The sequence below is a fragment of the Halichoerus grypus genome, chromosome 6 (assembly GCF_964656455.1).
Source record: "Halichoerus grypus chromosome 6, mHalGry1.hap1.1, whole genome shotgun sequence".
NCBI lineage: Eukaryota > Metazoa > Chordata > Mammalia > Carnivora > Phocidae > Halichoerus > Halichoerus grypus.
Window position 1 is genome coordinate 137,963,039 of NC_135717.1, and position 26,193 is coordinate 137,989,231.

The 26,193-nt window shown below is 35.6% G+C and overlaps 1 protein-coding gene, 1 long non-coding RNA gene, 1 other non-coding gene and 1 pseudogene across 12 annotated transcripts in view; 2 read left to right on the top strand and 2 right to left on the bottom strand.

Moving 5' to 3' along the window:
- The window catches only part of LOC118540582 (uncharacterized), a 45,417-nt gene extending 43,514 nt beyond the window's left edge, over positions 1 to 1,903 (top strand). For both annotated transcript variants that reach the window (XR_004919713.2, XR_004919712.2), the window contains exon 3: positions 1,511 to 1,903. This is a non-coding gene — a long non-coding RNA (uncharacterized LOC118540582). The remainder of the gene's footprint in view (positions 1 to 1,510) is intronic.
- Positions 1 to 26,193, bottom strand: part of OSBPL8 (oxysterol binding protein like 8) — a 156,822-nt gene that overhangs the window by 36,716 nt on the left and 93,913 nt on the right. For 7 of the 9 annotated variants that reach the window (XM_036099830.2, XM_036099828.2, XM_036099827.2 and 4 more), the window contains 3 exons: positions 8,362 to 8,432; positions 2,633 to 2,710; positions 751 to 852 (listed from right to left, as the gene is read on the bottom strand). In XM_036099830.2, the coding sequence (XP_035955723.2) occupies positions 751 to 852; positions 2,633 to 2,710; positions 8,362 to 8,432 (251 nt within the window). Of the gene's footprint in view, positions 1 to 750; positions 853 to 2,632; positions 2,711 to 8,361; positions 8,433 to 16,089; positions 16,876 to 26,193 lie in introns of those variants that run through there. The other 2 variants (XM_078076334.1, XM_036099831.2) reach the window with 2 other exon arrangements.
- Positions 7,219 to 7,351, bottom strand: LOC118540587 (small nucleolar RNA SNORA41). The gene has a single exon (XR_004919717.1). It is a non-coding gene; the product is annotated as a small nucleolar RNA SNORA41 (small nucleolar RNA).
- On the top strand, positions 21,377 to 24,684 carry LOC118540579 (ras-related protein Rab-5A pseudogene; annotated as a pseudogene).

Sequence of the window (26,193 nt, forward strand, 5' to 3'; positions counted from 1 at the left end):
AGAAGACCCTAGTACTACCTGAACTAACAAGGAAACTATCATTAGGCTCCCATTTTAGTGAGAGAATTTCCACAAAAGATCTCCTAAGGATTTTACATTGGAGTTTGTACCAACTTTTTGGGAGTGGAAAACTTTCAGGGCTGGGGTGATTTTTAGATTAATGTCAGGTACTAAAATTTCCTGGGAGTCAGAGTCTCAACAAGATCATTCTTAAACTCAGCATTAGTCTGAAAGATTCCAACTAAATAACCTTCAGATAAGAATGAGAAAGAGGATAGTGGGGGATGATAAAAAAAGGAAATGAAAGATAGTGGAAATAACCAGAGGCCAAAATAAGGTATGGAAACAGCAATATGCATGTTTTTCTGAAAATTAATCCTTTCCAAATGATAACTTTTGTATTAACTTTGCTTAATATCTTCTCAATAATGCATACAAGTCTACAATAATAATGATAGTTTGAACAGCAAAATATTTCTTTAGACTATATAATGTCACACAAACCAAAAAGCCTTTTAAAAAGAACTGCTATCCATATTTGATGTTATTTCAAGACAGACAATGTTAAGTTTCCTTCTCCCCATTAAGACTGGAACATAGAACCTCTGGGATACAATTAATAGGTTGCCAATGAAAAACAATCATCCCAGGAGTTGTTTTTGTCTTGAAGGCTTTAGATGCACTCTGGGCTTTCCTATTCCAGTAGGTAAACATCCAGCAATATGAATTCAAGCTTCAATACAAACTGACCTTCAACCAATCAGCCATAACAATAACAGAAGGATCTGTGATTGTACTGAGTAACTCCTTTGTGGCTCTTTTCTTTTCTTCTCGGTAATTTTTCTTTTGCACCTATTTTACAAAAATAATAGAAAAATTAAAAATTCATTAGAAATGGGCAATTTCTTTCTAAAAATTTAGGTCTATAACATGTAGAGTATAAGATTCTAAACCTCTTTTAGAATTCTAGCATTTTAGGATAAAAGAACTTTTTTTTTTAAGAGCTGGTAGGAATTTTTAGAGGTTAGAATCTAGTTTTTCTGATCACTAGTTCTCTGTATCTTTTTGAAGAATTTTACTTTTTAATTACACAATACTACATGTATCCAATCTCATGGTAAGAATTTCAAACAACACAAATAAAGCTAAAAGCTTTATTAGACCCTATCCTATTCCCAATCCCGAGAACTGACCACTATTAACACTTTTGGAAAACACTATCCTTTCAGGCTTTTTCTACGTATACAACCTATAGAAATATATAGCTTTTGAGGTTTTGTTTTTTAAACATTTTTTTAAAAAAGGTTCTCCCATTCAATATTTTTGGGAGCATTTCCATGCCTACCTCATTCATCTAATTGCTACATAAGCTTCGTAGTATGAATAAAACATGGGGGTTAACTGGACACATTCTGCATACCAGTTACTGTTCTAAGCACTTTACAAGTACTATCTCATTATCTTCACAATAACCCCAGAAAGTAAGACAATTATTATCCTTATTTTACAGATGAGAAAACTGAAGGACAAAGAGTGACTTACCCAGGATCACACAGCTAGTAAGTCATGGAGGCACGATTCATCAAAGGCAGACTGGCTCTAAAAGACATGCTCTTAACCACCATGCTATTACTGCTCTATAATTTTTCTTAAGTTCTCTTACTGATAGAAATCCACTCTGTTATCAGTTTTTTCATATTGCAGACAATGCTGCATTTGTTTGCAACTGGCAATTTTGCTCTTTCCTGATACTAAGATATTATCATAAAATGATATTAATTCATTCAAAATATCAAAGTTTTACCTTCATAAGTTACCTCTGAGATAATCTGGGAAGGCTGCAGTGGATTAATACAGTCTTATTATTACTTTGTTATTAAATGGATGGAAAAGTGGTGATAAACTATCAGTGATACATTTCTTTTAGCTATAAAACCTTCCTGTTTTACACTTAATGACAAAAAGACTATATACACCTAACAAAATTTAAATAATTCTACAGCCAAAAAACTTCAGACTTTTGGTCTTTACTAATATGCATATCTGAAGAACAGTAGATTTAATATGGGATTGCAAATGCAAATGCATACAGGATCAGATATAAGAAAAAAAGGGGTAAAAATAGACCATGCAGGGATAAGAGTCAATTAGAAAGCATGTGTTTCTTAAGATCCAGGATCCGTGGCCATTCTGGAAGGCAAGCCCAAGTGCATATTTCTTAAAGAGAGGTTGGAAAGCTGAACTTGTATTTGTTACCTCAAATTTTTAAAACATTGTATACATCAAACAAATATATCTACCTGTGGGCCAAATTCAGCCCACGACCCTGCAAGTTCGTAAACTTGAATTTCAAAAAGCACCAGAGCTTCTCATAACACGTTCTACAACACAGTGACGTGCCCAACTCGGTCCAAGTGTGCAGAGCTGTCCAGTCCTCAGCCAGAGGCAGTGCTCGACAGTCATCAAGTAGCCTCTTCAGTTGACTCCAGTGTGCCATACAAATATTAACATTCTTTATGTGTGCCTGTCTGGATATTATTTTTCTTTCTTTAGGAGACACATATTTATCTTGTTAGCCTACTTTCAAAAGCACATGCAAAACACAATATTTATGAAATAACTGGAAACTAACCTTGAGAGATTCTTTCTTTGTGAGCTTGCTTGAAGCAGAACTATCCTTCTCCGAGCCATTATAAAGTTTAGATTCAGACTGAATCACACAGAAGTTAACAAAAGAGAAATCATAATTAAAACCTTCACTTATTCTACATATACAGCATATACAAATTAATGTTAAAGCTATGTTTGTGAATTCTTCCCATTTATTGCTGTGATTTAGGCAAAAATAAATTTTCAGGTGTCCATTTTCCCTATATAGATAGCTTTAGTTTAAAAGCTAATCCATGTTAAACCAACAAAAGCACAAAATAAACACTAATCAGGGGTGCCTGGCTGGCTCAGAAAAGGATGCAATTCTTGATCTTGGGGTCTCAGTTGGTTAAGCGACTGCCTTTGGCTCAGGTCATGATCCTGGAGTCCCGGGATCGAGTCCCGCATCGGGCTCCCTGCTCGGCAGAGAGTCTGCTTCTCCCTCTGACCCTCCCCCCTCTCATGTGCTCACTCTCTCTCTTTCTCTCTCTCAAATAAATAAATAAAATCTTTAAAAAATAAATAAATAAAGTACTTAGCATGACTCCTGGTGCCAAGAAAGTATATGGGGCTTGATCCAAATGGTGGCTTTCAAATGCTGAATGGCTAGACCTGCAAAGCACTAGGTGTGATTACAGATAACAAAACTTTGGGTATGAACCCCCTCACTCCATTTGAAGAACCATGAAGGCAGGGACCATACTTATTCACCAATGACACCCAGCTATCACCTGGGGTAAAGAAACGGCTCACTAAATACCTGATGAATTACTAAAATGAAAATTAAATTAGCATTTGCAACTCATTTCTTTTACCTTTCTGAAAAAACACCTCTGCTACTTGGTACGAAATATGGGTGATTATGGTGATGATGACAATAACTGGCTGCACTAGATAGAAGGGAACTACAAACTATGTACAATGCAGAAGGTGGGGATTAACCCAATTAAATTTTTGTTAAAGTCACTCCTTTGAGAACTGAACTTGAAACATCATACTACTTACTCTCATGGCAATGGCACACTGATTGTGATAACAAAACAATTTTACAAAGTTGCTCAAGCCAAACAGTCTCTGTCTTCTCCTTGCCCCCGAGAACCTAAAGATGGCACAGCTACTGTCAGAAAAATAGGATGATTTCTATTTCTCACAGCTTAATAGGAAAATGTGTATTATAATATACTTCTTAGACACTAGTAAATGAAGAATAAATGCTAACAGAAATGGCTGCTTATTCTTTACCAAGTACTTTCCTAAACACTTCACATGCACTACCTCATTTAATCCTCAAAGCAACCCTATGAGATAGTAATAATATCTCCCTTTTGCTAATAAGAAAACCAAGACTAACCAATTAAAAATAACTTCCCAAAGTCGCAGAGCCAATAAGGAGATGAGCTGGGATTTGTACCCCGGTCTACCTAATTCCCAGTCTCATGCTCTTAGCCATTTCACTGTAATGATTTCTCACCTTTTAAAACTATTTACACAGAATTTTAGCCAGACTCAAATTTAAGATTTATCTTCATGAACAACAGGAAATATGTTTCCCTGACATGACAAGATCTGGCTTGGTGATTCCTAAAAGATTCTAGAATATAAGGCACCTGCAGGCCAGAAGGGGGTCATCTGAGCTTGGTAAATTTTAGAGAACACATATTTCAAGGAATCCTTGCCATTCTGTGTAGCCAGTTCTGGGGGGAAAAAAAATCCACTGACCAAGTTCTACAAGCTTTTTAAATACACTATACCAAAGTTTTCTGTATCAACAGGTTTCCTTTTAAATACCAAAACTCAAACTATTTTTGTTGGAAATATTTTACTAAACTAACTTGGTCCTTCTTTTATAACCTTACTGAACACTATCTTAATGATCACCACAGGGTTTAATATATAGTACTGTTTGTTTCTTCATTAAATGGTCTTAGAATGCTCAGTAGGTTGTTTTCTTTTTTCTTCCTTCTTTTCATTTCCCCCCATAACTATTGTCCTCTTACGGGCTGTGTGATTCAGGAGGTTATTCAATCTCTTTCAGTCTTAGCTTCCTTGTTGTAAAATGAGGATACTCTTATTAACCTGTAGGGTTACTCTGAGGGTTAAATGAGGTAGTGTGCATGATGTGTTTAACATACTACTTGGTATATATTGTGTTTCAGGTTTGTGACTATCCTCTAGAGTGTAAGTGCTATAAAAAATCTGGCCTTTAAATAAATGGAACATTTATGTATGAGAATACTTTCCTCTTGCTTTGAAAACTACAAAATACTACAGATATAAGGGATAATGTTCATGTTAATATGACTAGATCAGATATCCTGATTTGGAAGGGATTTTTAAATGTCCAGGTAAATATATTTTTTACATCAAGTGATAGACATGTAGCATCCCTATAAATAAGCAGATGTATGTATGCCTGGAGAATCAAGTCAGTAAAGAAATCTGGGCTCAAAAACCACTACCCTTGTAGTAGGATTACTTTTATCCCACTAGACACAGTACCCATGCTGGAAATTCCTTTTGTTGAGATGGACTACTAAAAATTCATTTAAAAATGCTAACAGCAAGATGAGATGGGATTTGATTAACTGACTTTTCCAATCCACTCATTTATAGGATGCATGAGAAATAGAAACTGTATTTTTTTAAAAATGGGGGGGGTAAAAAAGTGTATTCCATTGTGCTTACTGGTCTTAATCATGTATTTTAAGAAATAATCCCAAATCCTATGACCAAAATGGCAGTATTAATACTTTTTGCATCAAATTCAGAAAAATATAAGGTTAAAATTATGATCGTCTCAGTTATGCACACTGATTACAGAAGGAATAACAAAACTGTGTTTCCTGAAGTTACTTAAGTAAGGTTAAAATGTTCAGAATTCCATGAGAATGTGGTTTAATGATAAATGTATAAATTTTAGGACTGTTGTGAAAAACAAGACTGGGTAATATGTTAGAATATTTAAGGACAAACTGGTGACTATGCATCTCTTCAGCTAACAGAATAAACAAGGATTAAATCTAAGTTAAGATAGAATCAATAGGTTTCAACTGTTGGAAAATATCAGGATTTAAGAACAATTTTACTTACACTAGTTACCATGTTAAGAATCCCATTCATTCACTGTAATTCCCCCTCCCTTTTTAAATAAGCTCTATGTTCAATGTGGGGCCTGAATTCACAACCCCAAGATCAAGAGTCGCATGCTCTACCAACTGAGCCAGCCAGGTGTCCCTCACTGTAATTCTTATTCAAAAAAAGAAGATGAATTCTCAAATACCTACTATTAACCAGGTACTCTGTCAGGCACTTGCAGTATCACAATCTGGGATGTGGATCTTTTCTCCTTTGTACAGATAAGAAAACTGAAGCCATTTTGAATCCCAGCTTTACCACTCTGACCCTTATTTAATTTCTCTAAGCTTCAGTTTGTTCACTTAGAACATGGGGCCAATAATACCTACCACCTTTTAGTATTGTTATGAGAGTTAAGGTGACACACAGTAAGCTCTTAATACAAAATAGCTATTAATATCACTGTAATTAGTATCTAAGAAGTCACAGGTAATATATATGAATCAAGATTCAAACTTGCTTTTTTGACTTTAAAACAGTGCTGTCCAGCAGAACTTTCTGAATGACAGAAATGCTACATATGGCTACTGAGCACTTGAGATATGGCTAGTGTAACTGAGGAACTTCTCATTTCACTTGATTTTAGTTAATTTAAATTTAAAGAGTCCAATATGATTGGTGCTATTAAAAGTACAGTTCTGTTTTTATTTTTTTTAATTTATTTTTGTGTATGTGTTTTTTTTTTTTTTTTTTAAGATTGTATTTATTTATTTGACAGAGAGAGAGACAGCGAGAGAGGGAACACAAACGGGGAGTGGGAGAGGGAGAAGCAGGCTTCCCGCAGAGCAGGGAGCCTGATGCGGGGCTCCATCCCAGGACCTCGGGATCATGACCTGAGCTGAAGGCAGTCGCTTAACGACTGAGCCACCCAGGCGCCCCTAAAAGTACAGTTCTAAGCCTATTTTTTTTTTCATTAATCCATCCTGCTTCATTAAGGTATGTAAATTTTCTTTTCAGGCTCCCTGCCCTCCCTCTTCCCCTCCTCCCAATTTAGAGACTACATATAGGTGGCTGTGATATGTAAGTGTGGGGTTTAAGTATTTAGACTTCTGAGAAGGAATACTGTTCTACCACATATTCAACAATTCTGGTATTAACTGCTTGAAAATAGGTTTAAAAAAGTTCTATAAATTTCATTATATTTCTAGCTATTGAAGACTCAAAATAAATTATTTTTTCTTTACACATCTCATAAAATGATCAAGGAATTTCTTACTTGTATGTTATATAATATATATATATATATATATATATATATATATATACACGGTACTATTAAACTTCTATCCTAAGTACTTTTACACATATGATATTTAAGTAATGAATACTTGAAAAGTGTGGATAAAATGTGTATAAAATTATACGTTAAAAAAAATCATGCACTCTTCTCAACCATTGTCATGAATGGAAACAAAAATGTAGGTTTTTTTCATGTTCTGTTCGTCATACATATGCCCACTTCTATTTTGTTAAGAAAGAGGTGTTTAATCACGTAAACAGTTTCTTTCCCACAGTAGAATGCCACAACTGCTCCCATGAGGACAGCTAGAAACTAGGAGCTGTGGCGGAAAAATAATGGGTAGCAGCTCTCAGTAGCTGAGAACAGCAGAGAATACACTAGCTTAAGAAATAGATTTTCTGACAGTCACTGAAGTTTGATTCCACAAACAAAAGCTTTTTCTATTGAACCTGACCTGAAATAACAGTCAGAAGTCAAATTCTTTAACAAATTATAGCAAATATATTATATATAGAATATATATATATATTCTATATATAATATTAGAGAAATTACAAACCCATAGGAAAAGCAATGTATTATATAGTGTTTCTCAAATTTGAACATATACTCTTAAAGAAAAAGTTCTCAACAGTAAAAATATGTACAAGTATCCCAGTTTGAGAATTACTAATTTAGGAAACTGTATCTCATTCTAAGAAAATGTCTTTCAATTGCAGGCCATTACTGCAAGAGACTTTGGCCTTTAACTGGTAAAATGTATGTATTTTTTTTTTAAGATTTTATTTATTTATTTGACAGAGAGACACAGCGAGAGGGAACACAAGCAGGGGGAATGGAGGAGGGAGAAGCAGGCTTCCCGCCGAGCAGGGAGCCCGATGTGGGCCTCGATCCCAGGACCCTGGGATCATGACCTGAGCTGAAGGCAGATACTTAACGACTGAGTCACCCAGGTGCCCCAAAATGTATGTATTTTGACTGTCATTCAAATAAACTCAAAACACTTAAGAGTTAAAAAACAAAACAAAACAAAACACAAGGAATCCTGAGAACTTCTCCGAATGGAATTCTCAGTCTGAGAAGTACTACAATAACAGACATATCAGAAGCAATATAACTCTGGAGAGAACACACTGGTTACCAATAGGCTGTATTTCTAAGTAACCAACAGGACCGACATCAACCCCAGTGGAACTTTCCTTTTTTCATATATACTGCATGATTTAGATATACCAACATAAAAACATCCCATAAAAATCTGATAGAATTTTATTGTTCTTCTTCTTAAATATTAGAAAAATGCCATAGTCATGTATTTGGGGACAACACATGCTTACCTTGCTCTTTGACATAGAAAGTGAAGATTCATCTTTATTTTGAGAAATGTCTTCCTTTCCTCTTTCAAAACCTTTAAAAAACATTGTTATTATTTTAGTATTACTATATAGCATACAGGCATTAAGAAGCAAATGCATATAAGTCATCCAATTTCAAATATACATTATATTTGGTATATATTGGTACAAAAGCTTAGACTAAACAGTGTTAAACTATTATAGTTTAAAACCCTTCTAAGGGATCATATGTAGTATAATAACTCTTTAGAATAAATTAAGGCTTACAAAGGCAATGAAGTCTTTTCCTGAACCCACCAACATCAAGTTAAATACCTCTTTTCTGTGCTCCTAGAGCACTTTTCATGAACTCAGGCCTCATGGAGCTTTTATTCTAGTGACTCTTTTTCTTTTTCCTTTTTTTTTTTTTTAAGATTTATTTATTTATGGGATGCCTGGGTGGCTCAGTCAGTTAAGCGTCTGCCTTCAGCTCAGGTCATGACCCCAGGGTCCTGGGATTGAGCCCCATGTCGGGCTCCTGGCTCAGCAGGGAGCCTGCTTCTCCCTCTCCCTCTGCCTCTCCCCCTGCTCATGCTCTCTGCTCTATCTCTGTGCCTCAAATGAATAAAAATTTTTTTAAAATCTTAAAAAAAAAGATTTATTTATTTATTTTGAGAGAGAGACAGAGAGAAAGAGAAGCAGACTGCCCCATGAGTGCAGAGCCCGACATGGGCGGGGCTTGATCTCAGGACCCTGAGATCAAGACCTGAGCTGAAACCAAGAGTCGGTTGCTCCACTGACTGAGCCACCCAAGCGCCCCTCTAGTGAACTCTTTTCTAATGAAGAATCCTAACTGAAAGAACCAACCCAGCATATTTTTAACACCTCTTGCCAAATCAGAAACAATTCTAGAATTGGTGATAAAGGACTAGAGAAAATAAATCTAGACTGAGGGACAGATTTAAAAACCTAACAATGTGCTTATTGTGAGAATTAAATGAGGATCCATTAGAAAGCATTTAGCATAGTATTTTCCACATAGTATACATTCAATCCATGTTGACTCTTAAGATGATCATCGGCAGTGACTACTGTATACAAATTCTAAAAGAATGAATCTAAAATACATGAATGTACTGGGATGAACATGCACAGATCCCTGTAATCAGGTAACACATTAACATAACACTATGCCAAAAGCAATTAACAGATTAATGTTATTAAGAGTACAATTAGAGAGGGGTGCCTGGGTGGCTCAGTCGGTTGAGCATCTGCCTTCGGCTTGGGTCATGATCCCAGGGTCCTGGGATCAAGCCCCGCATTGGGCTCCCTGCTCAGTGGGAAGCCTGCTTCTCCCACTCCCACTCCCCCTGCTTGTGTTCCTGCTCTCGCTCTATGTGTGTCAAATAAATAAATAAAATCTAAAAAAAAAAAAAAAAAAAAAGTACAATTAGAGAAATGTTAATACTGAAATTTGCGTGGCAGGTATAAAAGGAGCAGTACTCAATTTAAAGATGTTCCTTCTACTTTTGAGGGCAAGTATTATTAACTCTTCCCTATAATAATTTGTTCTAAGTCCAATAAGAGCCTATATTAAAAATACATAATTATTCATAAAGCAGCACTTAAAAAATCATCAGTAGCACCAGTGCCTGAAGCATTTAAAAATTATTTCTAACATATTAATAATACCATTTTTCTCTATTTGGCTTTTATTAGCTAAAAACAAATCCATTCCAATTTCCTAATCCAGAGATTTTACTGCATTGTTTTCTGTAATATGAAGAAGGTATCTTCCCCCACCCCCTAACTCTGTTAAGGAGGATCACTCAATCCCAATACTAGGGGGAAACAAAACTATTTCATAAACGCAACATGAAATTTTAAATAACTTACCAAAATTTTAGACTTTAGTATAAAGCAAACCAAAGTTACTTAATTCAGTTTAAAAATTCTAAAATATTTATTCAGAGTAGTAACATTTTATAATAAGTAATTCTTTTTTAAGATTTATTTATTTTAGAGAGTACGTGAGCATGGGGGGAGGGACAGAGGGTGAGGGAGAATTTTTTTTTTTTTTTAAGATTTTATTTATTTATTTGACAGAGAGAGAGAGCAAGCACAAGCAGGGGGAGTGGCAGAGGGAGGAGGAGCAGGCTCCCCACCAAGCAGGGAGACTGATGTGGGGCTCAATCCAGGACCCTGGGATCATGATCTGAGCCGAAGGCAGACACTTAACCAACTGAGCAACCCAGGCACCCCTGTAATAAATAATTCTTAATATTAATGAATTATTATTTTCTCCCATGTGTGGAGATTCAAAATTACTTTAAAATTACTCCTCTATTTTTTTAAAAAAGTGGTATTTATAGACAAAATTCTGAAGCCTATAACACATTACTGACCATTATTAATAATGCAGAGCAATTTCAGATCATGACTTTTTACCAAGTTTGCTTGTTAGTGATTTTAGGTAGTAAATTCTCTTCCTACTATCCTCCCAACTGCCTCAATGATACAGAAATCTATATCCCCATCAAAATGGCTAAAATTAAAGGGATACTACCTTCCAAGTACAGATTAGAATGTGGAGCAACTGAAACTCTATTCACTACTGGTGAGAGTATAATGGGACATAACCACTTTGGAAAACTATTTGAAACTACGTACTAAAGCGGAATTTATGGATATTCTAACACAAAGCAATTCTAATCCTAGATATACCCAACAGAAATGGTTGTGTATATTCATCAAAGTAAGATACAAAAATGTTCACAGCAGCTTTATTCATAATAGCCAAAGTCTGAAGCCAACTCAAATGGTTATTAAGGTTGAATAAATGAATATATTTGCACAATGGAATGTTACACAGCAATGTAGTAGTAATTAAAAGAACCAATTACTACTACAGACACAATATTGAGCAAAAAAAAAGCCATGTCTTTCCATTAAAAAAAAAAAAGCACATACTGTATGACTCCATTTATATACAGTTCAGGAACTGGCAAACCTGATCTATAGGGATAGAGGTTGTTACGGTGGTTTACCTTTGTTAGTAGAAGGAATTGACTGGGAGGGGCAAGAGGCACTCTTCTGTGGATCTGGGAAGTGGTTACATGGGTCTATATGTAACTTAAAATTCAAAAGGTTGTGCCTTTAACTATGTGTAAGTTATGCCTCAATAAAAAAATAAATAAAAACTCAGCCTTCTCTATTCTTCCAGTTTATTAGACCTCTCCTGCTTTGGTATCCTTCCTCACTTAGTCTATATGCCTTTAACTTATTTTGCACCTGACTAATTCTTATTAATTCATCAATAGTAATAATTAACATATTAATGAAAACAATAAAGGAACCAACATCCACTTGTAAGAACACGTGTGATTATGACACTATGCTAGATGTTTTACCTAATTTTTAAAACAACACCACAAAAAAACCCCACATATTAACTATATTTTATATAATTGAAAAAGCCAAGGTTCACAGAAATTAAGTAACTTGACTAATGTCAGTAAGTATCAGAGCTAATTCAAACTTAGGTCTAACTTTAAAATTCATGCTATTTTTAGAATGCTAGGTGCCTCTCAAGACCAAGGCCACCTCTTCTCGGTGGTCTTGCTCTGACTGTGTAGGAATAGTTAGCTCTCCCTTCTCCGAGATATATAGCATTTCATACATATTTGTACTACCCTATTTATCACAATATACTTCAATTATTTGTTTTCATGTTCATATTCCATACTTCACTATGAATTCCTGAAAAGAAAGGTCTAATCCTTATTCACCCTTTCAAACATAAAAATTTGATATTGTTGCAAAAATTAACAAAACTGGACTCCACTGTTATTTGTAATTATTTTATTAAATACATAAAATATAGAACAGCTTCAGAAAATGCATAAAATATGTATAATTTAATGTATACAGTGAATATTGGCATAACCACCACCAAACAAAAAAAACAAAGAAATGTCAAAATCCCATAAGATCCTCCCCACTTCCCAGCACCATTCTTGATCACAATCTAATCTTCTCAAAGGCAACTTATCTTGATTTTTGCAAACATTCTTTACCAGCATGTCAAGCAGGTATTTCATTCATTTTTATTGCAGATTAGAATCCCATTGCATAACTATACCACTATTTATCCATCTATTGTAGATAAACATTTGGGTTGTTCCTAATTTGTTCCTCTTATGAACAATGGTGCCAAAAATATTCTTGGAAGTATATCCTGGTATATATATATATATATACACATATACATATATATATATACACACACACATATACATATATATATATACATATACATATATATATATATATATATATACACACCTACCTGTGAGTTTCTTTAAATTCTAGAATTCCTGGGTTATAGTATATGTGTTCTTCAACTTTAAGGATACCAAATTGTTTATTTTTCTCCTTTCTCCTGGAGAAAGGAGTAAGAGTTCTCCTTTCTCCATATCCATGGTAACATCAATATTGACAAATTTTTAATATTTTTGCTAATCTCTGGGGTGTGTATATCAATGGTATAATGGGCTTCTAGTTTGCATGTCCTTGACTATTAATGATGTTGAGCACTTTTAATTAGCCATTTTAACTTTCTCTTTGTGAAGGACCTCCTCAGATCCTTTGTGCATTTATTTTTTTTTAAAGATTTATTTATTTGAGAGAGTGCACACATGCACGCACTCACACACCCAGGGGGAGGAGCAGAGGGAGAGAATCTTTAAGCAGACTCCCCATGGAGCATGAAGCCTGACAAGGGGCTCAATCCCACAATCCATGAGATCATGACCTGAGCCAAAACCAGGAGTCAGATGCTTAACTGACTGAGCCACCCAGGAGCCCTAATCTTTTGTGCATTAAAAAAAAAAAAAAAAAAAAAAAAAAAAAAATATATATATATATATATATATATATATATATATATATACACGCACACACACACACACAGTCTATCTTTTTCTTATTGATTTATATAGGAATTCTTGATGTATTCCAGATACTGGTCCTTTGCCAGCTATATGTTACAAATAACTCCCTATTCTTGTCTTATTACCTACATTTTTTTTTTTTTTATAAACCACTCGATTTTAAGGTAGTCAAATTTAGCCATCTCATTCTTTAATGGTTAGTGCTTTTTGGTCTTAAGAAAGTCTTCCCTAAATCTGGGGTCACAAAAATATTTTTAAGTAGTGTAGTAATACACAGAGTTTACTTCCTCCTACTAACCCAATGGAATATTATCCCTAAATAAATTAACACCATGTCCCTAACTCCTAATTTGTTAACAGAATACAAGTGCTATCATCATTGACAAGGTATAACCTTTTCATATACTTCCGTAATAATTTGGTTCAATAATGTTTAGATATAATAAAGCAAGCTTTATGCTGCTTCAGTCTTGCTAAAATGTATTTACAAATATAGCTACATTAATATTAACTGTAATGAACATAGCCAAGAATCAAGAAATTGTACTAAAAAAAAAAACTCTGAGAGTCAAAATTAGTAAAAAGAAACCTATCTGTGCACTAAAGCTCACACAGTTTGCCCATAAGTGATTTATTTGCTCAAAGTTTATTTACTCCAATTTTCTGGTACTATTCTAGAGATTGGTCCAATAGCATATCTAGAAGTTATACCTGAGATTGCGGAAAGAAACAGATAAGCAGACATGAACTTAAAAAAAAAAAAAAAAAAAGCACTATGGTGTTATTGGAAATACATGGGCAGGTGGTACCATTTCTATATTATAGCTCATCATAAAGAAAAAAGCCAAACCAATATATTTCTTAAGGTAGAAAGACAAAAAAGTAATTTTTTCCTAAGGAAACTAAAATGAAAAGAAGGTTATGTTCAAAGTAGTAAGGCAAAATGATCTTTCAATATCACTAACGCAGAACCTCTCCTCTAATAATGTCAGGTAAAAACAAATGCATCTAAAATTTTTTTCAGTAAAGTGAAAGGTCCCAGAAGAAATATGTTTTATTTTTTAACTGGAAAAACAACAACATAAAAGCCACTTTTCTGAAGTACCTAATTCCATTCTATTTCCTAGCTGATAAAATGCAACATAAAGAGCTTCCGATTGTGGCTGGTTGCAGTACAACTGTTGGTTGTAAAAAGGGGGATATGGAAGCATCCCTATGAATATGATTTTCTTTATTTCAAGAATTAGAAAACAAAGCCAACCATTTACTTTTCCATTCAAATAAATCAATCCAGGGTGACCTTCAATATATTCTTTGACAAGAGAAATTGACAATTCTGCCTTTAGTTACCTAATTAAGTAAATAGCAAACTTTTAATAAAAGTGAAGTTTTCTGTTGTTTAGTAGTCACGATTATTCTTTAATATTAAGTAGAATCATTGCATGAAAGTCAGCAAACATTTGCTACAAGCTTGCTAGCTTAAAAAATAAAATACAGAAACACACACAGAAATAGAACTAAGTCACACTGTAAAAGCAAATAGAGTATTTAACAACTTTCAAATTTTTCAGCATGTTGTATTTTCAAAGACACTTCTGAACAAAGACAAATACTAAAATGTACACCATTTTGAGAACATAAGAAGCATAGATAGTAACCATGCTATACTGAGAAGATGAAATACAGATTATGAATGCTGTTTATAGCTTATGCTACTTAGGCAACAGTTCAGGACTATGGTTCCCAATTCTTTTGTGAAAACACTGTCAGAAAAGAAATCAGTAAATTTATAATGATTTATTTAACTGTCCAGGTAGCACCATCTATACGGTGTTTCACTATCTCAAAATAATGCATATACCACCTATCAGCATGAATATTCATAAAAAGCCAAGAATAAATGTTAGTGTGAAACCAGAAAACATAATTCAAATTTAACAAAACGTGTCAGAAAAATCTAGAGATGGTTAAAGCAAGCACCAGTTTCAGTGATTTCTTTGCCATGAGTATCGAAAGAATATTTTCATTTTAAAAGAAAAATATAACCTCAAAAGACTAGACAAAATTATGTTGCAATTTAAATTTTGAAAGGAAAATAGAGATTTTAAAATATTTTAAAATATATATCCAAATATTTGCTATAATAAATCTTTTTCATACAATTAAAGACCTATTTCATTAACCAATTATTTAATGTCTGAATCATAACTGTCAAATGCCTAATTTCATTTTAAAATTGTTACCTTAAAAATAACAATTTCTTAGCACACACTAATTATACAAAGACACATCTAACAACAAGACGGCTATTTCAAAAATTATACTTGGACAGAAAACTTCACTTTAGTCAGGACCTGAACCATTAAAGCTTATAAACAGCAATTTTAACACAGTTACTATCAATATTAAATATCTGGGTTTCATTTGCAAAAACCTCAGATTAATTTGCTTATTTATAGAATTTTACATTTATCTCAAGTCCAGAAAAGGTTTTATCAAAGGATTATAATATTTATTTCTATAATTAAAGCAAAAATTCATGCTATCAGCAATGCAAGATTTGTAATTCACTGAATCACTAGTTCTCAAGTTTGGGCTTAAGAGATTTTAAGAGAAAACATGGAAAAGCCAAGCCATATAGCAGCAGTCACTAAAACTGAACCTTTCACTACAGAATCTGTTTCATTTAAATGAAAGCAGTTTTAAGATGTTGGAATATCTAGTTTAATGAAAAGCCTGCAAGAAATTAAGAAAAGAATGCAAGATTAAACAAACAAACCTGGCAACGAAGGAGAAAGTTCATTGTATCCTCCAAATGAAGCATTCCGGACAAGCTTTCGGCCATCAATTCGTGGAGGAAATAAAACAGGCGAAACCACAGTACAGGAAGAAAATCTACGTTGTTGTGAGCTCTCTTCTTTCATGGCTTAGAAGGTCTATTTAACGTATATGTTCACCCAGAAGGCTAATTAGATCAGTATGGCAATGAGAGGCTTTTCTCTCACATCCAAATGTAGCGAAACCCACCAGCACAAACAAAGGACACACACATTTAACAGCAAAGGAGAAGGACCAGAGACTGTCAAATCAGCAATAAACAGAAAAGGCATTAAGCCTTGCTAGTGGGTTGTTGGGTTTTTTTTTTTTAATGAACTGATAAACAAGAAAGGCAATTCCACTAATGTTTTACCTTTTTATCAAACCAGCAATGCCCTGAACTGAGTTGCTGCTTTAGTAAAAACAAAGCAAGATCAATACTTAGAGATTCAGGATGAAGTAAAATGCAACCCTTTTCTCATATCCGTTATGTTTTTGTAGTATCTGCCACACTTCCACCTCTTCCGATTCTTTCCAGTTTTTGCTTACCTCATAAATGGATATAAATATAACACTGTTTATCTTTCCTGAAGCCTCTAGATCTATATCTAATCCACTGCGTGCCTCAGCCATGTTTAAGAATTCATAAGGAAAGATATTCTTTCAAGTACAATTTTTATGGATTCTAACAGCTAAAGTGGAAAATAAATATTAAGTTTTACCTCTAGCAAGGACATATGAGTCATTAAGACAATGTTAATGCAAACCAATCCAGAAGGAAGACTGAAAAGACACCACAATAACGCTGAGTGCTCTAACACATGTTCTCTTGAAACAAATAGGAGCTGCTGTAGTTCCTGTTCAACGCATTTAAACTTTTCAAAATATATCATCTACCAATAAGGATTTTCCACTTAAAACTCTCCTATTTAAAGAAAAATGCAGCTTTATTATCACAATAACAAATGGAATACCTTTCTTTACTAGGTTAAAACTAAGTTACTGGTATGATCTCACATTATTAAATCTAACAGTAAAGTGCCAATAGCCAAATTTATAGTCTATGCTATCTCTTTATAACTACCATTAAAATTGCAACTGACAGTGGTTCATTTTTATAGGTACTTTACTATACGATCTCAGTTTCCTTCCTCCTATTGTGCATACATTTCAAGGCTATTTCTCCACTCCTATACAATAACATCCTATATAATCTAAGTCTGTTTCTCTTTACTAGAAAGTACACTTAACAAATAAATTTAATTTCCTTTATGTAACATGTTCTTTATTGGGCAAAAGCATTTCAAAAATCAAATAATGGTAAAAATAAGTTTACAGTTGATAATTACAACTACAACAGGGATTTGGGTTGTTCTGTTTCTTTTGCTTTTCTCCATGTCATGAAATATAAATGACCATTAATTATAGACAAGAGAGAAATAATTATAATTCATACAGTGGTGCTTGACTCTCAAGGCATTGTTGTGTTAATGGTTAAGCAGGATTTGAAATTAAACTGCCTGGGTTCAAATCCCAGCTGGATGCATTTTAGCAATTATGTTAATTTCCGTGGGTCTCTGTTTCCTCATCTATAAAATGCTAATAATATTACCTATATTACCACATTGTTATTAGGATGAAATTGGATAATATATGTAAAATTTAGAAAGGTTTCAGGTTAAAATGGCAGAAGGAAGACACTAACCTAATGTGTTCTCTCCTAAAACTAAAATTGTAAGAAAGGGGTAATTTCTTAAAAATAGAAAGTATGGGTACGTATTCCACAAGTATGGATCCAGGATAGGATACAATAACAACATATATTTGACATTGGAAAGCATGAGATTAACAAGTAGTCACTGTCTTGCATATCCCAGAAAGCTGAATCACAAACCAGCAATGGCAAAAACTGAGAACCAGCCCCATTTATACCAAAGAATCCTTTTGCAGATAATTCATAACACCAACTTCCTCTAGATCAGGAATCAGATAAGCTATTGACATCACCAGTAATTCCAGAATCAGGACCAAAATATAAGCAGTGCTTTCAAAATTAGAAGGAAAATGACTTCCAACTTAAAATTCCATACCCAGCCAAACTATCAACTACATATTAGGGTAAAATAAAGGTATTTTTAAACATGTAAGGTCTAAAATTTACTTTCCATGAGTATTTTCAAATAATTTACTAGAGCAGTCCTTCTCACCTGGGATTCATTAGGCCTACTGCATTGAAATATCCACTTTCCAAAATGAATTAACCTTTTCTCCCATACATCTGTAATGGCTCTACCCATGCACCATAATCCTTGGGAGAACTGAGAAAATATTCACTTAAATTATTTTCTATAGGCCTTACTTCCCTCATACAACCCTGCTTGAGAATGGCTGTACTAGAATTGTATTTTACCAAAAAGTGATAGCAAAAGTAAGAATGCATGGGATACAGGAAACAGGATACTCAATATAAAAGAGCTGTCATCACCCAAAATGTCCCCTACCACTGTACCATTTCTTTGTAAACCAAGGACAAACTGTTTGGGTGAACTCTGCCCAATTTTTTCTGACTTTGGCTTGTCTTGATAGTATGCTGATGAAGTTTCTTCTCTGTTCCCCCATGCTATGATGTTTGGATAAGGTGAGTACACTTCCAGTACACTGAAATGTTCTACTGCCGGAGTCCAGCTCCAGCCGGGGTGGGTCTCCCGTAGGAAAGGACGGCGTCGGCGAATGAGGAGACACAGGTACAGGATCAGGTTGCAAGCATCTCCTCCTGACAGCCTCGGAGGAACTTTATTTATATGTTAGGATATTTTTGTTTTTCCAAATCTTAGATCATTTTCTGGATTACAGCCATAGCCTTCTTTCATTTTTCCTTTGTAATGATTAACATGACCTTTATTGATTTCTGCTTATTGGCTTTTGCTAAAACTAAAAAACAGTACGCAAAGAGAAAGGTGCTAGACAGAGCGTGACCGTCTTGTTATTTTGTTCTATAGAAACTAATTCTTCGTGGAATTAGTTTCATTATGATTGCTTAGATAGGCGTAACTAAAATGAGTAGTCACTTTATCATGAAACCCCAGAAATATTCCCACAATTATAAAGACTGCCATAAACAAAATGAAAGAGAATAGCAGGAGCCAGCTGTGGAGTCTCCTGTTTTCAGGATCGTCCCCCATACTTAGACTTTGTCAAACAGCATGAGTAGCTTGGCTCGTGCCATTCTACCTTTTTTTTTTTTTTTTAAGATTTTATTTTTGGGGCGCCTGGGTGGCTCAGTCGTTAAGTGTCTGCCTTTGGCTCAGGTCATTATCCCAGGGTCCTAGTATCGAGCCCCGCAGCGGGCTTCCTGCCCCGCAGAAAGCCCGCTTCTCCCTCTCCCACTCCCCCTGCTTGTGTTCCCTCTCATGCTGTCTCTCTGTCAAATTATAAATAAAATCTTTAAAAAAAAAAAAAATTTTATTTTTTAGAGCAGCTTTAGGTTCACAGCAAAATTGAGAGAAAGGTACAGAGATGTCCCATATACCCCGCTGCCTCCATATATGCATGGCCTCCCCTATTATCAATTCTCCTCACCAGAGCAGTACATTTCTTCTAATTGATGAACCTATGTTGACATATCATAATCACTCAAATTCCATAGTTTATCTTAGGGTTCACTTTTTAATGTTGTACATGCCATGGGTTTGGACAATAGCATAATGACATGTAGCTATCATCACAGTATCATACAGAGCATCTTCACTGCCATAAAAACCTGTGTTCTGCTTAGTCACTGCTGCCTCCCTGCTAACTCCTGGAAAGAATTGACCTTTTTACTGTTTTTCCGTAGTTTTGCTTTTGCCACAGTGTAATGTAGAACTCTAATGAGTAACATTATTTCTAAGTCTCTGTTGTTGGGTGTTTCATTTGTCTCTATTTCAGCACCAACACCTCCTGTCTTACTTACTGGAGCATTATGGTAAGTATTAAATAGCCCCTGACCCTTGCCTGGCTCTGCTTCTTCAGGAGGGTCTTGACTCTTCTTTGCCCTTTGTTCTCCCTAGACTAAGGATAATCTTATCAAGTACCATGAAAAAACCCTGTTGAGATATGGATTCAAAATACCTTGAACAGATAAAATCAATTTGAGAACTGACACACTGATAATATTGATTTTTCCTACTGGAAACATGGTATGTCTCTTCATTTATTGAGAATACACCATCTTAGTGTTATACTTTTCTACATAAAGATACTATGTTAGATTTATTAGACTTACTGCTATGTACCTTATTTTCTGTTACTTTAAGTGGTATTTTTTGAACTGCATTTTTCTAACCACTTGTTACTGGTACATACAACCACAGTTAATATGTATCCAGTAATTTCTTAATAACTTTAATAATTTATCTGTGAATTTGGGAGAGCTTCTGTATAAACAACTATACTAACTACAAATAAAATTTGCTCCTTTTTAATTTCTTTTTACCTTATTCACTAGCTAAATTCCAAGTACAATGCTGAAATGAAGTGTAGATGGTATACACCTTTGTTCCTAATTCTAACTTTACAAGGTTAAGAAAGAGTTCCTTTCTATTTCTAATTTGCTAAAAAATTTTGTATCATGAATGGATGCTAACATTTTCAAATACATTTTATTTTATTTTTTTAAGATTTTATTTATTTATTTGACAGAGAGAGAGACTGTGAGAGCAGGAACACAAGCAGAGGGAGTGGGAGAGGGAGAAGCAGGCTTCCCGCCAAGCAGGGAGCCTGATGTGGGCCTCGATCCCAGGACCCTGGGATCATGACCTGAGCCGAAGGCAGACGCTTAACGACTGAGCCACCCAGGCACCCTCAAATACATTTTATTGATGGGATGATGACATAGTTTTTCTTCTTTAATCTGTGTGTTAAATGACATCATAGTTTTTTTTAAAGATTTTATTTATTTGAGAGAAAGAGAGTGTGTGTGTGTGTGTGGGTGGGTGGGTGGGAGAGGGAGAGAGAATCTAAAGCTGACTCTCAGCTGGGCACAGAGCCCAACTCAGGACTCAATCCCACAACCACAAGATCATGACCTGAGCCAAAATCAAGAAACTGAGCCCCCCCGCCCCAGCATGGAGTCTGTTTAAGAGTCTCTCTCTCCCTCTGCCTCTGCTCCTGCCCCCCAACCTTCCCCTCCGCCCCCAGAAAACAAAAAAAAAGATCTAACCCAATTTCAGAGATGTTAAAGTAGGAGAAGGGGTACTTTTTTAGACTTAATGAAATACAGTTCTAAGGTGAGATTGGAGTTATATTTTTCTCTAAATGTTCAGTAGAACTTGTTTGTAAATCTATCTTGGCCTATGATGTCTTTGTAAAGATAATCTATATTACTAATTAGAGTACAAAAATCACTAGAATTTCCTATTACTGACTAAATTTTGGGAAGTACAATCATTCTAAAAATTTGTTCATCTAATTTTTCAAATTTATTGGCTACAGTTTATATTATCTTTTAAACATCTGCCTATATTTTTAGTTGTCTTTTTATTCCTAATGTTTATTTCCCTTAGTCTTGCTCAAGTTTTGATAATTTTTATTGGCCTTTTCAAACAACCAACTTCGTCTTTCTTGCTCTCACCTATATCTTTTCTCTTATCTTTATTATTTCCTTCCTTCTATCTACTTTCGGTTTATCCTATTACTTTTCTAACACTAAGTTAAATGCTTACTTAAGGGCGCCTGGGTGGCTGGGCTGGTTGAGCGACTGCCTTCAGCACAGGTCATGATCCTGGAGTCCCTGGATCGAGTCCCGCATCGGGCTCCCTGCTCGGTGGGGGGTCTGCTTCTCCCTCTGACCCTAACCCTTCTCATGTGCTCTCTCTCTCAAATGAATAAATAAAATCTTTTCAAAAAATAAATAAATAAATAAATGCTTACTTAATTCATTACTTTTCAGCCCTCCTTCTTGTCAAGTATCAGCATTAAAACTATTACTGTTTAGGGCTCCTGGGTGGCTCAGTTGGTTAAGCGTCTGCTTTCGGCTCAGGTCATGATCTCAGGGTCCTGGGATCGAGTCCTGCATCAGGCTCTCTGCTCAGTGGGGTTTGCTTCTCCCTCTCACTCTCCCTCTGCGCTCTCCCTCTCTCTCAAATAAATAAATAAAATCTTGAAAAAAAAATAAAACTATTACTGTTTAGAATTCCTGCTTGGGAATTGTGAGGCCTCCTTAATCAGAGAGTTGTTGTCTTTCGTCCTTTTTTTTTTTTTAAGATTTTATTTATTTATTAAGAGAGAGAGAGCATGCATACACAATGGGAGGGGCAGAGGAAGAGGAAGCGAGAGACTCCCAAGCAGACTCTGTGCTGAGCATGGAGCCCAATGCGGGGCTCGATCTCACAACCCTGAGATCATGACCTGAGCCAAAATCGAGAGTCAGACACTTAACTGAATGAGCCACCCCAGTTCCCTGTCTTTCATCCTTCTGAAAAGTTCCCAGCATTATCTTTCAATATTGCCTTTAACCCATTAAATCACATTCTGGCATTTATAATTCTAATTGGTGCAGATGTTGGTCTGGATGGTAGGGAGTTTATGCAGATTCTCTGTGATGGTGGCTTGTTACCTCATGTCTTTATTGATTTTTCCACATCATAATGCTAACTTGCTGTTTTGTTTATGGATAAGCTCATAACTAAAAATCAGTAATTTTTGGAGGCATGTGTTTAAACCTCTCCTCTAACAAGTATCTGTGTCGATTCTTCCAGGCACTTGGGAAAAGATCATTTTAAACTAAACTGAGGGGTGTTTTTGTTTTTGCCACAGAGATAGGATGAGTTCTGGCCCCAAGCCTACACAGGAGTATATGTTTTTGCCTCTCAAAGAAGAGTCCCTCTCTCCCCCATTCTACCTGGAGTCACAACCAAGATAGGCATTTACACCAGCATCTTCCTCTTTGGCTATATTTTTCAGGTTTGTTTGTTTTCTTTTTTAACTAAGAAGGACTCCTAATTTCACATGGAGAGATCTCCAATCCAAATTTCCATCATGAATGGGCCACAGGACTTTTCTCCCTTTTTCTCATTAAACTCAAGCTGTAGAACTTCAGAAAGTAACAAGTGCTAGTCAGGACAAATGCTGCCTCTAGAACTCATCACCTCTCTGGATTCCCACTCTCCATAATTCTGCCCCACCTACCAATTCCCTTACTTTGTTAACAGTTCAACCATACTTTTTTTTTTTTTTTTTTAGGTTTTATTTATTTGACAGAGAGAGACACAGCGAGAGAGGGAACACAAGCAGGGGGAGTGGGAGAGGGAGAAGCAGGCTTCCCCGCAGAGCAGGGAGCCCGACGCGGGGCTCGATCCCAGGACCCTGGGATCATGACCCGAGCCAAAGGCAGACGCTCAACGACTGAGCCACCCAGGCGCCCCTCAACTATACTTTTTATTACGAGTTTTTTAAAAAATATTTATTTGAGAAAGAGGGCGAGAATGAGCGGGGGAAGGGGAGAGGGAGAGAATCTCAAGCAGACTACCCACTGAGCGCAGAGTGACGTGGGCCTTGATGTTATGACCCTGAGATCATAACCTGAGCCAAAATCAAGAGTCAGATGCCCAAATAACTGAGGCACTCAGGCACCCCTCAACCGCACTTTAAAAATAAAAATAATTTAATTTATTTAATTTATTATTTATTTATTTATTTATTTCAGAGAGAGAGAGAGCACGAGATGGGGGAGGGTCAGAGGGAGAAGCAGAGTCCCCACTGAGCAGGGAGCCTGATGCATGACTCGATCTCAGGACCCTAGGATCAGGACCCGAGCCGAAGGCAGATGCTTAACAGACTGAGCCACGGGGCGCCTGGGTGGCTCAGTCGTTAGGCGTCTGCCTTCGGCTCGGGTCATGATCCCAGGGTCCTGGGATCGAGCCCCGCATCAGGCTCCCTGCTCAGCCGGGTGCCTGCTTCTCCCGCTCCCCCTGCTTGTGTTCCCTCTCTAGCTGTCTCTCTCTCTGTGTCAAAAAAATCAATAAAATCTTTAAAAAAACAAACAAAAAAAAAAAACAGACTGAGCCACCCAGGTGCCCCCCAAACTGTGTTATCTTGATGACACAACAGTAAAGTTTGAAATATGAGATGCTGGTCAAGAACAATACCATAGTCTAGCACCAATGTACTAGAGAGGACCGAAGCAGCCATAGTTGTAGATGATATCACAAATGACGAGTCCTTTGCCAAAGCCAAAAAATGGATTAAAGAACTTAAGAAGCAAGCCAATCCTAATGCTGTAATAGCTTTATCGGGAAACAAGGCTGATCTTGCCAATAAAAGAGCTATCAATTTCCAGGAAGCACAGTCCTATGTAGATGACAACAGTGTATTACTCAAGGAGACATCAGCTAAAACATCGATGAATGTAAATGAAATATTCATGGCAACAGCTAAAAAGTTGCCGAAGAATGAACGACTGAATCCAGGAGCAAATTCTGCCAGAGGAAGAGGAGTAGATCTACTGAACCCACACAGCCAACTAGGAGTCAGTGTTGTGATAACTAAACCTCCAGTTTGAACTTGCTGGAATATTCTCTGCTTCATAAATGTTAATGAGAGTGGAACTGGAGCATTCAACTGGCCCAGTATGACTTCTAAAAAGAAGAGACTTGTGACAGAGTCAATTTCTAATATTGAATTATTTTAAGTGTTTTGAGCTTAATTTTTAAAAACACGTATGTGACCCTCTGACTAATGTTTCAGAAGTAGAAGTGGGGAATGAGAGCTGTGTGTATATGCTTGTTTCCTTGGATGGTTAGGGGGAATCATTTCTCACCATCAGGGATAGAGACAAATGATGATGTAAACCCACAGTTAACCAGCCAGTTCTGTGAAAAAGATCTGGAACTTATTAATTTAAGCTTTTCAAAAACATTCTTTTTTTAGAAGGAGATTCTAAAGATATTTATGCTTAGCTATAGTATTCAGGTTACTGGTAATTTCTCTTAGTATGCATACTTAAGATGAACATTCCACATTTTAACAAATTAACCACAAGAAAACAGTCCCACATCTTCAGGGGGGAAAAAAAACCAAACATTAATGGCATCGAAATTATAGCTAGTCTTAGTATTTTTTGTGGGGTAAGAAAAAGTCAAATGTATCCTCATCTTATTTTAGACATATGAAAACTGATAAGTGCACCTTAATGGATAGTGTTCCCTTCAAACATGTGAGCTCTTCAACAGAAATAAATCAGGTGTCCGTGATTTCTATTTAGTCACAGCTGGCCATTACATAGGTTTTGTTGTTTGGGGCAGGGAGTAGGCTTTTGTTCTCTTTGGACATAATATAGTCAAGGCACTAACAATTATGTACATTCAAACTTGCTTATTTTAAATTTGATCTTCAGTGGTACTATAAATAAGGTACTGCACTGCAGTCTCCATACATGTTTATTACTTTTCTGTAATATTTTAGAGTTGCTTAAAAGTATACAAAATGTACAGTTACTAAAACAGCTAATTTTTCCTTTTCTCTCCCTTTGAAAGGAAGGGGGTCTAGTTGTTCCTACATGGCTAGAATCATAATAAACAATGTAACAGTAATTTGTAACATAAGTATTGCAGTGTGTTAGTAATAATCTTAAAATGTTGTTTCCCAAAGTTCATTTTATTTTGATCAGTTCAGTACACTGCACTAATTATTTTAGGTATTTTCATTATATGAAATCTACCATGTGTCAGAGATGATTGAATCTAAGTGTTGAACTGCTAGCAGAACTTGTACACTTACAGCAATTCAGAATTAGTAAGGAAAACAGTTCATCAGTGTGTAGTTTTATATTGAAGTGCTCAAGTTGGAATAAAGTGGTATAAAAAACAGAAACAAAAACAAAAATATAAAACAAAAAACCCCCACCATATCCATCATTTTGATGTTCTTACTAGGAAGGTTTTTTCTGAATGTCTAGTTTGCTATATTACTGGAAGTGTAACATGTAAAGTTCACTTACATGTTTTCATGTTTCCTTATGTTTCCCTACTTCCTGTCCCTAAATTTCCCAATTACAAATTGGGACTGAGAATATTTGGTTTGTTCTTGC